Here is a 13,390-nt window from a genome sequence, read left to right on the forward strand (position 1 = left end):
GAGTTGTTTAGGTGGGAAATGAGCTGATTTTTGAAAATGGTGTCATTATATCATATCTAATTACTACTTTTTTATTATTTATCATATAAATAAATTATTATTGATCATATCTGTTAGCAAACAGAAAAGAAAGAGCAAGATACAATCTACTGAACAGAAATATTGACATATAGCAAATATTTCAGACTTCTGATATTTGAAATGCACAGTACAACAATTCAAAGGAAAAGATGTTAAAACACTAATGAAGAGGAGTGGGCACTAATTTATTCCAGTACAAACAAGATATTATCTTATGTGTAGATTACTATTCCAAGTTCCCTGAAATGATCATATTTACAGAGAGTGTGTGTGAAGTGCAATTACTGCTATTGAAGTCTACATTCTCAACATGACTGACAGCTAATGTTGTCAATATCTGACTGATTCAGAATGCAAAATGTGATTGTGAATAAGTTATTACTCTACAGAGCTCTACTGTTCTTTTACAAAGCAATGGAAACACAAAAACGGTCTCTTAAAAAGAAAAAGACTAGGCACGCTTACTGAATGATCAGGGCAGGTAGTACAAGGCAAATCTAATAAAGAGTGGTTGGTTCTACGAAAGTCTAACACAGATGGTTTACTAAATTGTTGCTTAAGTGAATGACCAGGCAACAAAATATTGTACAGCTTACTATATGGCTTTCAATCAAAAGTAAAATCACAAAACAGGGATGAATAACTAGAATAAAAGTAGTATCTCAAAAAGTAGATTAAAGACAACTACCAGGTTAAGTGGGATCTATGGTGCAGAGGGATAGCATCTCTGAATCAAGCAGCAACTCAGGTCCAGGGGAGCTTATTCGTGGGGGAATGGGCCTGAGAGTCTGTCATTGGCTAACCCACCTTGGAAAAATTAGAAAGAAATTCCCCCTCTCATCAAGTAAACAGGTTACTTGTAGGGAGAATGTTATGGCTGCCAAGTAGGTCCCCTACCTGGGGGAAGTTAGGCTCTGTCCATAAATGCAGACATCCTCAATTTAGGGGACAAAGCCAGGCCTTCAGGTCAGTGGAATACGGGCTCCCCTGGCACATGGAACACTGAAATTTTGCAGGGCGAGGGATCAAACTCCCTTCATGTATGCCTAGACACTGTCCCCTCCTCCTGAATCTTGCACCATCAGAGAACCAATGTGCTTAAGATCAAGAAGAAGTAACGGATGGCTAGCAGATGGAAATGGAAAAGAGGATATAAAAATCAAACAAACCAAGCAAACAATAAAAAAGACAGCTTTTGAAATAGTTTTCTGACCATCAAGCCCCCCTCCCCTCCCTCCTGGCACACTCAATTGGCCAGTTTGATTCCCCATGTTGAAGGCTCAAGTTCATGTTTAATTGCTTCTCTTACCCCTTGAGTGTAAGTGCCAAGTTATTGGAAGTAGTGCCATCATACTGAAAAGGAAAGAGATTTTTCATAAGTCTAATACCCCAGCATGTCAATGCAACTGCTCATATGACTGGACATGCAATGAGGTGTGGTTTCATTGTGTGTGCACTGCTCCTGGCCCATAGAGTGATCAACTCCTACTCAGTTTCCCACATCCCTCCCAGCCAGGGATTTACCTCAGAAAAATCAGCAAGGGACCTTCCCACATACTCCCTCTCCTCTACAATGGAAATCCCATTCTCCCTACCTGTATTGTCAACTCAGGTTGCCTGGGCCATAGTTAGGGCATTATCCCTTTATGTCACTGGCAAAGTTCTACTAAATTAATTGAGGAGTTATCAACAAGGCAATTGGATGTTTAAAGGAAGTAGTGACAGAGCACTCATAAGCAAGCTAAGGCTGGCTGTATCACGGTCACATGCATTAGGTAACAGTTTTAATCTTAGACGCAGGTGAATTTCTGACCAAGAAAACATGGAGTTTATCAATAACAGTAGGGCATAGTCGGCCTTAGGCATAGGCCAACTAGGCAGCCTCCTAAGCTGCTGTTCTATCAGGGGTGCTTTTCCAGTATTTATTTATTTATTTTTTTGTAGTAAAGAAATGGTTTCTTTAAAATATGTTGAATGAATACAGGAAAAAAAAAAACGAAGATTAAGACAAACTGAGAAAAAAAAAAAAGTAACCGGATGGTGTAGGTAGAGCAGGATGGGGACACGTGGTGGTGTGTGTGTGTGTGGGGGGGGGGGTGCAGTGGAGTCCTTTTGCCTGGGGTGCCAGTTGACCAAAGGCCAGCCCTGCAGTAGGGGTTTGGGGAATCAATGTAAAGCAAAACATGCCCAAATACAATTACGCAAATAATGCCCAAATCAAATCTGCTCCTTCAGTAAAGCATGCTACAAAAAAAAAATCTTTTTCTTAGAATTTGAATTTAATGTGCCTCATCCAACTGAAAATAATATGGTAACTTCCCCAGTATCCTGACTGAATTTCCCATGCCTCTATGCAAGAGTCGACGTAGGTCTTAGTGAAAACAGCCATATGACTAGGTTGGGCTTAATCAATTAAAATTAATAAATAAATTATCTGTGGCCACCTGGTGAGGAAATCTGTTAAAATTTATCCATGTCAGGATAAAAGCATTCTACATTGACAGTTTATTCCCAAAATATTTTCTACTTTGCTTATTTTGTTTAGGGAAGATGAGCTGTGGTATTCATACATAAAGAGGGGGTCATTTGGCCAGGAGACACACACACATGCATACATACATCACCAAAGTTAAAGGAACTGCAGCAAAGCCAATTACCAAGTTTGAATCTCACTAATTACCATTTCACATTCTAAGAAATAAAGCAAGTTACTTTCATATCACACCTATAGAGACCATGACTAAATGAAACATTCCCAGTCAGAAAAAACAGCTTCTACTCTCCCACTAAAGCACACGGTGCAATCTTGAGGTAGTGCCTGCCAATAGTACAAATAGATAACTGTACAACTTTTCCTTTTGCTAATTTAGTCATTTTTTTATATTACTAAATTTTGCACAAATTTAATATTACATACAGTTAAGTACTCTTCTCAATCTTACCATCGGTCCAGGCCTCATGGATGCAAGCCTTTTGACGGAACTTCTCTGCTAGATGGTCCAGCCTCTCTAGCCTACCAATTTCATTCAGCATCCACTCCTCATAACCTTTTTCAGCATGTTCCAGTGTTCCCCAAGCATTGTTGATATCCTAGAAGGGAAGGGAGGGATAACAGTTAAGGCAACAATAACGAAAACAGTGAGAAAGGGTTTGGGAAGTCAGCCATATTGAAGACAGTAACAGAAAAGGACGAAGGGACTACTGTAGATTGTCGTGTCTGCAGTTTTTGGCTACACCTATCTAAAGCAATAAAAAGCCTCACACTCATTTCTCACGTAAAGAAAAAAATGAAAAATGTCAACCTACAGTACAGAGAAAAACTTCAGTCAGCAAATAAATGTTCAAATAATCCAGTAAATCAACTGACTGTTTACTTTTGATGACCAGATAAATTAATCAGACATGATCACTTTCAGTCATAAGAGTTCTGAAATAACAAAGAATCAGACAAATACACTGCAATAATGTTCTTTAATCACAGCATATCACTAAAATCTCACAGCTAGCTGAAAACAAAATAAACAGCCAAAAATCATTTGGTGGTAACAGAGTCTAAGGCATGTGGTGTCACCTTCTACCACTAGCTACATCAAAGCAGTTTGCATAGGTGTGATACCTCGGCAGTTTTGACAATGTTGTAAGGAAGAAGTGGGAAGAGTGTGTGCTGTGAGTTTTTGTATACGTCCTCATCAGATAACCTAAAAACACTATCCATCTTTACATAAGCAGGTTCTTCCTCTATACAAATTATTACAAAATATTTTCAATCAATTACCTAACTAGGTTTTTTTAATAATTGCTGTGTCATGGGAGTTGCCGGAGAATGACTGACTCTAGTTTGAGCCTATTTTAAAATCAATAAACCACTTCAAGATGTTGAAAATGGTACATTAACTCTTTTAATGAGTCAAGAAATAAGACAACCAGAAAATAAGTTAAAAATGGGTCACAGAAATAATGGAACAATGCACCAAACCTCAGAGCAACAAAACAGAAAAAAAAACACAAAGAAAACAGCTGCTTTAAATCCTGCAATAAGAGATTTTCAAAATCATATCAGCCAGCAGCTCACACCAATGTAATCATTACATTAGGAAAGAAAAGCGGTGTAAAATCTTACCATAACCATAGATGTTCTTCTCTTCCTTATTGCAGTATTCACATATGGGTTTACTCCTCTTGCTACCCGAAAGTCCCGGTCAATATACAAAAGATTTCCGTCACAATATTGTGTGTGGGACATCCGACATATCTAGAACAGTGTGGGTCGTAAAAGTGGCGTCTGCATGCACCAGCCCTCAGAACTGTAAGCCCTAGTCAGAACCAGTGCTAGCAAGTGTAATGCCAGCCCTGTGCCATCCAGAAAGGGAAATGCTGCATAGCAGGAGGGGTAGGAAGGTGGGAAGGAGTACCGCAACATGGAAGAGAAGGACATTTATGGTTATGGTAAGATTTTACACAACTTTATGTCCTTCTATTCACATGTTGCAGTATTCATCACATATGGGTGAGTGCCAAAGCTCACTGTGAAGAAGGAGGAGGTGGCCTAGTAGAGGTTCTCAGGGAATCCATGGAAGATAGCCCTGGCAAACCCAGCTCTGGCCCTAGAAATGTGGCCTAACTTATAGTGTTTGGTGAAGGTGTGCACTGACGACCACGAGGCTTCTTCCAGTACGGTGGAGGTTTCCAAACCCCTGAGGAGGCCACTGCCCTGGTGGAGTGTGCTTTGACAGTACCTTGCAGGGATTTCCCATGGCGTTTGTAGCAAAAGATGATAGCTTTGGAAATCCATGTTGAGATGTTTAGTTACTGCCTTCCCTAGGGCCCTGGGGAGGGAGGAGATAAACAGTTGTTCAGCTTGTCTGATTGACTTGGCTTTGTGCAGATATCCGAGTTGTCTGTGCACATCCAGGGAATGGAGTACTCTCTCACAGTCTCCCTGTGCATTAAAAACAGAAGGTTGGTAGGTGGATGGCCTGATTTAGGGAAAAGTCATTCACCACCTTGGGCATGAAGGAGGGGTTAGTTCTAAGAGTAACCCTGTCAGTGTGGAATACCAAGAAGGGTGGAACAGCCATGAGGGCTTGCATTTCTGACACTCTCCTGTCTGAGGTCAAGGCCACGAGGAGGACAGTCTTCCATGTGCAGTGTTTTAGGGAAGCTTTATCTACTGGCTCGAATGGAGGGAGCATGAGCTTCTCTAAACATACCGGAGGTCCCATGGGGGGGGGGTTTCCTGGGTGGTCTGAGGTGAAGAACCCCTTTAAGGAATAACTTAGCGGATAGCCTGGAAGCTAGGGGAGGATCTAGAGGCAGGCATGCTGAAATGGCAGACAGGTGGGCTTTAATGGATGAGAAGGGCCAACCCTGTCTGCAATAGTTCACACAGGTAAGACAGTACTAGAGAGGACTCACTTTCCATCGGGTCCAGCTGCCTTTTGAGACACCACATTGAAAATATCTCCTACTTTGATAAGAAGATTTCCTTGTATTTGGTTTCCTGGCCTCCTGCAGGACAGTGAGCACATCCTCACTGTAAAGGTGTCTGAAAGAGATCCGAATCCTATCATCCACAGGGTGAGGTGCAGAGATTACCACTGTAGTGCATCTGGGATCCCTTGTACTGTGTGATAAGGTCCACTCTGGGCGGTAACGTATGGTGATTGCCCTTGGATAGCTGTAAGAGGAGGGAGAACCAATGCTGTCTTGGCAAATAGGGAGCCACCAGCAAGATTTCTGGTCTGTCCTGCTGAACCTTCAGCAGGACTTTCTGAAGAGGGAATGGGGGGAGATGCATAGAGAAACATCCCCTTCCAGGAGATTGAGAAGGCATCTGTTGCCATAGCCTGATGAAGTGGAAGTCTGGTAGAGAAGGACGGAAGCTGCCTGTTGGAGGAGGCAAACAGGTCTGTTTGAGGTGTACCCCACCAGTGGACAAGGTCCAGGAAGATGTCCCTGTGAAACCTTCATTTGTGATTGTCATGGATCTACTGAGGGAGTCTGCCTGAGAATTCTGTTGCGAAGGAATGTAAACTGCCTATAAGGTTACTTCCTTGGATGTGACCAGTTCCCACACCAGGAGAGCCAGTCTGCAAAGCAAATAAGATTTGGTCCCCCCCCCTGCTTGCTGTGATACCACAGCACTGTGGTATTGTCTGTAAAGATTTTTAGTGGTCCTTGTTGTAGGTTGGTTTGGAAGGCTTGCAGGACCAATAATATTGCCCTCATATCTTGGATATTGATGTGTTCTTTCCTATGTGGTGCTGGCCACACTCTTTGCACTCTCAGGTGCCCCAGAGTTGCTCAACAGCCCAAGTCTGAGGCATCTGTGTGCATGATCTGTTTGGGTTGAGCTGGTTGAAGGGGAAGACTACCTGCTTCAACCACCAGTGGCCTTCTTGTTTGAGGCAGGGCAAGAGAAGTATCTTGTATTAGAGGGGGTGGGAGTGTTGGGTCCAAACTGACCTGAGGTACCATTGCAATTTCCTCATATGGAGTCTTGCTAATGGTAACATGGGGATAGTGGCTGCCATGTAGCCCAGGAGCCTGAGGTACTGCCTTGCGGTTAATTCTGTGATCTTGAGGACCAGAAGTAGGTGTTGTGTCAAGCTTTCCACCTTTGGGGGAGGTAGGCTTTCATAATGTCTGTCCAAATCCTGCACCCCAAGAAAATAATGTGTTGAGTAGGTTCCCGATGGGATTTTGGGAAGTTGATTTGAATTCCCAGGGACTGTAGGAGAGTAATGGCAACTTGTGTTGCCGGAGGGCCTGTTTGCAGTCTGGCTGAATGAAAGTGTCATCCAGGTAAGGGAACATTTGGATTCCTTTTGTCCTGCAGAAGGCAGTAACTGGAGCCAGACATGTGGTGAAGACCCTGGGTGCAGTGGAAAGCCCAAAGGGCATGGCAGAGAATTGAAAGTGAGAGGAACTCACAGAGAATCTCAGGCATTTCCTGAAACTGGGCCTTAGGGATGTGAAAGTAGGTATCCTTGATATCTACAGTGGCCACAAACACTTGGGGGAGGAGGAGTGGAAAGAGAGTTGGTAAGGTCAACACCCTGAAGGTTTGGACCTGAAGGAAGAGGTCGAGTAGTGAGAGGTCCAGAATTGGCCTCCAGGGACAGTCTTTTCTTGGAATCAGGAAAATCCTGGAGTAGAAGCTTCTTCCTTTTGTAGACAATGAGACTGTTTGAATGGTGCACCCTGAGCTATCAGGTTGTCTTAACACTGGCTGCAATAGGGGGAGCTGTTCTTCTGGTGGCTGTGAGATACACCTTCTCTTTGAAGGCATGAGCCAGGTCATAAAATACCCATTCCCTATTATAGAGAAGACCCATTTGTCTGAGGTGATAAGTGTCCACACTTGGAAACAGTGAGAGAGGCACTCTGAAAGCCAGAGTAGCAGAAGTGTATATTTTCTTACCCAGATGTACCTCAGTTTTGCTGTCCTTGTCAGCAGGGAGAATGGTTGTGGAAGGCAATAGTTTTGAACCCTTATCAGTGGAAATAGAAACAGTGGCAGGGTCTGCAGCAGGACACAATTAGAAACTTTGCATTCTCAAGAACTTTATAAAACCTGTCAGGTCTGCACTGAGCAGAGGGCTGTGAGTAAGGGTTTTGGGATCCAGGAAGGCAGGTAAAATAGGTGGAATAGAAGTAAAGGTTGGGGAATCCATCTGAATGAGGTCATAATACATTTTTTGGACCTCTGACATTTCAGATGATTCCCACTTGAAATGTTCCTTCATTTGAGAAATAGTTTCCCCAAAGGTCAAATCCTCTGCTGGGGAGTCAGGGTCAATGGATTCTTCCTCTGGGGAGCCATATCCCAGGGGGAAGGCAGCTGAGAGGTATATGATATGGATCCTTCAGAAGAAGGATCAGAGAATTCCTCCTCTTCCCTCAGAGGGATCTGATGTCTGAGGCCTAGGGCTCAGGATGGGAGGGACAGTGGATGTCCCTGGAGTGTAAGGGCATAAGACCATAAAGGCATTAAACAGACTTTGGCTGATGGCCTGCCAGTCTGTGGTACTTTCGGAAGCAGGACACATGTGCTTTCCTTTTTCCTTTCTTTTGAGAGACCTTGCAGGTGTCTGCATGGAGGAAGGCCTAGAATCCGGTGACTGTAGGGTAACAGAGTAATCAGACGGTCCTGCTGAGAATGGTGGTTCCCCCCTGACATCGGGAAATTGACACCAGAAAAGCCTCTGTAGACATGCTATCCATGCAAGACTGTGCGACTTCCGTGAAGGTACCCCATGTATCCGAAGCTGCGAAGCCAGAGTCTTCAACCAGGCCAACATCAACCATAGGCTGAGGGTCAGATGAATGAGGCGCAGCAGTAGCCATAGGCCTGACCATCTTGGGCTTGTTTTTTGGTGGTTCGGCAAGTAAGTCGGCAGAACCCTCCATACCCAAGGCTGTTTGAGAAGTTGGCTTTCTAGGTATAGGTTGAGTGCATGCAGACAGCTGTGGAGAGTTCTGGGCACAAACACCTGGCAGATGGTGCAGGCCTTGTATTCGTGTGACCTACCTAAACAAAATAGACACTGATCATGGGTGTCCTTGTGAGGTGTCCGATGGCTGCACTTACACTTGCCCTTTCTAGATGACATGAACAAGCATTAAGATAAAATAAATGGCTGAAAAGGTTCCCCAATGGGGCACTTATCTGATTTCTTCCGAATCCGATGGCCCGGATGGCAGGAACACCTGACATTCGACTGGCAGCTGAGAAGTTCTGAGGGCTGGTGCATGCAGATTCACTTTTACGGCTCCTGTTCTATTAGTCACATCAGATGCCCCACGCACCATACAATGACTGAAATCTTTTGTATACTAGCTGGGAAGTTTGGGTAGCAAGAAGAGTAAACCCATATGTGATGAATACTGCAACTTGTGAATAGGATACCTATGCCCATTAATGTCAAACTGCTCACAGTATTAACTATCAAACTCTACCAGTGCTACTCAGAGTCATACCTTAAGGTATATTGGCCTGGCGCTAAAAAAGTGGGGGGAAAAAAGTGCACCAAAATGGCAGTTAAGGTTAATTTCTGCCAGTGACTATCCACAAACCGCTAGTCACTCCCTTCTCAAATAAGAGGGATACTCCTCTACTAAGCACATCCAAACCACCTAATTTCTTTCTTAATTCTAATTCTACCTCAGTCTTTAATTTTTGTACTACTAGTTCTGTTCAAGAATCCCTTACTTTATCAATTCAAATGCCTCATGTCTTCCTAATGTTTTTACATAACTGTTTATTGACAAAGCTTGCTGACTTGTTTTCAACCTCTTGAGATGTTTCACTTCCAAAGCCTTTGCCCTGGCATATTGATGACATCAACTATACATTTTTCCATAATCCATACTTCCAATTATTATTTCATCCACACTCTGTAGCATAATTTAGATATGGTCATTTTATCTTACTAAAAAACTGTACTGTTTAACCAAAAAACTACATACTGTATCTGAAATGTTGCATGGCAGCCAGTAATGAATAATTTCTTCATGCTATGCAACAGCAAATTAAGCTGCACTGCTTTACTCATACTCTACTGTCAGGAATGTCCCGTACATAATCGACATGACATTATTTATGTAGGCATTTTGTTCTATCAATCACAATGACGTGTGCGTATCTATATATTTTTGGTATGACTACATTTATGTAAGCACATCCACCTTGTAGAAAACATGAAAAGGTGCCCTTTGCAAGAGGGGACCCTTTGCAATGTTCCTCCGTATAATGCATCCACTTACATAAACCGAGCCAGTAGTCACAACTCACAGGAAAGTACAAACAAAAAACAGTCACACTACAGCAATCTTGCAGAACAGCAAATTAATGGCAAAACATATCAGAATTTGTCAGTTTATGGAGTTTGGATTGGAAAACTGCACTCCTGGAGATATTTTTTGTTGAATATTAGATGTTCATATGCATTTACTAGGCTAATGACCACAAAGGCCTTCTTATGCATAGCCATGCATCCTATCTATAGCATTACCAGCGAGTACCACTGAGTACTGCATCACTGAAACAAACCTATCTACAATGTAAAAGCATGAAATCTGCACAAAACAGTAGAATAAAATATGTTCTGCATGGGAGCAAGGCCTGCCTCCTGCATTCCCACACCTCTAAACACTAACGTCAGCGTTAAGCATACCACCACCACTGTTATCAATATTGGGATCGGTAGACACTTCTGGCAACATTCAACTACTTGGCATTCAATTATGTGATGCTCACATATAGTGCAACGATCTGCCAAGTTCCTTAGTATACTGTCCATAACATTAACTTAAGTAAGATACGCTCTAGTAATAATACAAATAACAGGTGTGTGCTGAGATGCAAATTCTTACATTTATCAGATGGGCTGCAGAAAGTTTGCTTCAAAATTATAAGGACCCGTGCTTAACACTTCAGTGTGATCTGGCCTGGCAGGTGAACAGTTACCTCAGTTATTCCGGAATCACTCTTACAGGCATGCCTGCATACACATATCTGGACAAAGGCCCATGAAAAGTAGGTACTACTGACCACAAATCTGGGTGGTGATAACATGAAATTTGCATACATAATTATGAACCCCGCCCACTCCAGTGGAATACCATCACTCAAACGCAAACTGAAGAAGTTGAGAGATATGGTGTGTGCTCTTTTAAAAAAGCCTAACATCTGAACTGAAACAGAAGCTAAAACAGTTTCCAACTTTCCATAAACTCAAAGGATGAGAAATCCAGAACAATGTACCTGTCATTATCACATTATAATCAGCCCTATATTACTCAGTTTTTTTTTGTTTTTTTTTTACATTATACCTGCCTTCTCACCAACGTTGTTATACACATTTGTCTCACACTGTGCTCTTCATCCCAGGTCCCGTCCCTTCTGTAGGCAGGCCTTCCCAGCAGGTTAACCCAATAAGCTCCCATTAGTTGATTGCTGCACATGATGAAACTGCTGTCCTCTGATAGCTAATCAGTGTAAGACAAGTGAAACAAGCACTCATACACAAAAACAAACCCTAACCCTTAAAGTCTGTCTGAAAAACAGGTCACACTCACCAACCAATAGTGGGGGTAAAAAAATCAATACTTTCAGAAAGGAGTTTAGATTAATAAACCTTAAAGGCAATAAGGCCACGTAATTGATATCCAACAAACAAATGTAGTTTTTTTTACTACAGTTAGTTACAAATATCTAGCTCTACAATTGTGGCAAGTATCCATCACAAATATTCCAAAAAAGCCAACAACTCATTGGAATACACACGGCAAAACACTTTAATACAAAATAGTAAAAATATAAAACGTGAGCGCTTTCACAGAGTCAACATTCTTACTATAGCAGTCTGTATAAAAGCATGCATCAATGCTGAACTTTCTAGTCGGGTGTGTATACTGCTCCCCTCCAAATATGAAGGGGCAGGCTGTACAGTAAGAATGTTGTATACTTTGGTTTCTGTACAAAATGCCCAGCTTACTATGTAGGCAAAACTAATCGGCTACTCAAAGATAGAGTCCTAGAACATGTAAGGGACATTAAAAATAAAATAGAGACAAGTGCGTTAGCGATGCATGTTATAAAGGAGGGAGCCACACACACCTTCAAGTTTCTGGTGTTACATTTCATACAAGATAATAAAAGAAGTGGGAACATAAACAACAAGACCGAAGCCTCAGAACAAGAATGGATAATTAGGCTTCAGGCTGACAGACCACCTGGACTAAATAGTAAGGTTTCACTGAAACCTTTACTTAGGAACAGGGCTTTGAAACATTGATTATTATGTTTGGTCACATCTTCTAATATTTAAGTAGAGTTGCTGCTACTGAGATTTGTCTGCATACATCAACTGGACATAAGCTGATTTAAGTATATTTCCTTCATTTTATTGTGGTTGTTATAACTTGGGGACTGATTTCTCAGATCTAGCTCTGTTGAAACTGTCTTGTGTTGTGTGTCTGAAGCTCTGCACTAGTTGTTAAAACTGCACTGAATTTCTTTAAGTGTTAATTAGCTTGGGGGGTTTTCTGATAACTTTAAAACCTGTGTGGTTGGTATCGGTAATCATTTTAAGTAGAGTTGCTGCTACTGAAGATTGTCTGCATCACATCAACTGGACATAAGCTAAGTATATTTATTTCCATTTTATTGTGGTTGTTATAACTTGGGGGACTTTTCTCAGATCTAGCTCTGTTGAAACTGGTCTTGTGTGTTGTGTTCTGAAGCTCTGCACTAGTTGTTAGGCTGCACTGAAATTCCTTTAAGAGTGTAAATTAAGCTTGGGGGTTTTGAATAACTTTAAAACCTGTGTTTGTTACATCTCATGTAATCATTTAAAGAGTTGCTGCTGCTGAGGATTTGTCTGTTGCATCAACTGAACATACATAACTGGAAAGTATATTTTTTAAGTATATTTCCTTCATTTGTTTGTGGTTGGACTGATCTCTCTCTGATCTCTCTGTTGACTGTGTTGTGTGTGTGTGTGTGTGTGTGTGTCTAAAGTAACTTGTTGTTAAATTCCTTTAAGTGTTAATTAGCTTGGGGGGTTTTCTGGTTTTCTTAAAACCTGTGTTGGTTGTACATTGGTGGTATCTTTACAAATTAGAGCTGCTACTGAGGTTGTTTGTCTACATCAACAACTGGACATAAGCGATTTAAGTATTTTATTTCATTTTTTTCATTTTTTTGTGGTTGTTTTGGGATTTCTCACTGATTTCTCTGATCTAGCTGTCTGAAGTGTGTGTGTGTCTGTGTGTCTGTATGTTAAAACTGCACTGAAATATGCTTTTGTGTTAATTAGTGGTTAATTAGCTTGTAGTTTTTAAATAACTTTAAAACCTGTGTTGGTTACATCTCTGGTAATCATTTTAAGTAGAGTTGCTGTCTGCATACATCAACTGACATGTAGCTGATTTATAGTATATTTTTAATTTTATTTGTGTTTTATTTTTTTTGTTGGGATTTTGATACTGGATTGTTGTCTCTGTGAGCTCTGTCTTGTGTGTCTTGTGTGTGTGTCTGGTTATTGTTGCGCTTGGAAATTCCGCACTGTGTTAATTACTTTGGGGGTTTCATGGGGGGTGTTAAAATAACTTTAAACTGGTGTTCTGGTAATCATTGGTGTAGTTAGTTGCTGCTACTGGTTTTGTCCTGCATCAACTGGCATGAAGCTGGTTATTGCCTGTTCCTTTAAGTATATTTCCTTCATTTTATTGTGGTTGTTATAACTTGGGACTTGTCTGTGTGTTCTGTGTTGGTCTGATGTGTTGTGTGTGTGTTGTTGAA

At 41.6% G+C, this 13,390-nt stretch overlaps 1 protein-coding gene across 6 annotated transcripts in view; it reads right to left on the bottom strand.

Moving 5' to 3' along the window:
* ACTN1 (actinin alpha 1) overlaps positions 1 to 13,390 on the bottom strand; it is a 744,367-nt gene that overhangs the window by 143,188 nt on the left and 587,789 nt on the right. For all 6 annotated transcript variants that reach the window (XM_044073986.1, XM_044073984.1, XM_044073982.1 and 3 more), the window contains exon 11: positions 3,024 to 3,171. In XM_044073986.1, coding sequence (XP_043929921.1) covers positions 3,024 to 3,171 — 148 coding nt within the window. The remainder of the gene's footprint in view (positions 1 to 3,023; positions 3,172 to 13,390) is intronic.

This window comes from Protopterus annectens, chromosome 6.part0 (genome assembly GCF_019279795.1).
Source record: "Protopterus annectens isolate FY-2018-M chromosome 6.part0, PAN1.0, whole genome shotgun sequence".
NCBI lineage: Eukaryota > Metazoa > Chordata > Ceratodontiformes > Protopteridae > Protopterus > Protopterus annectens.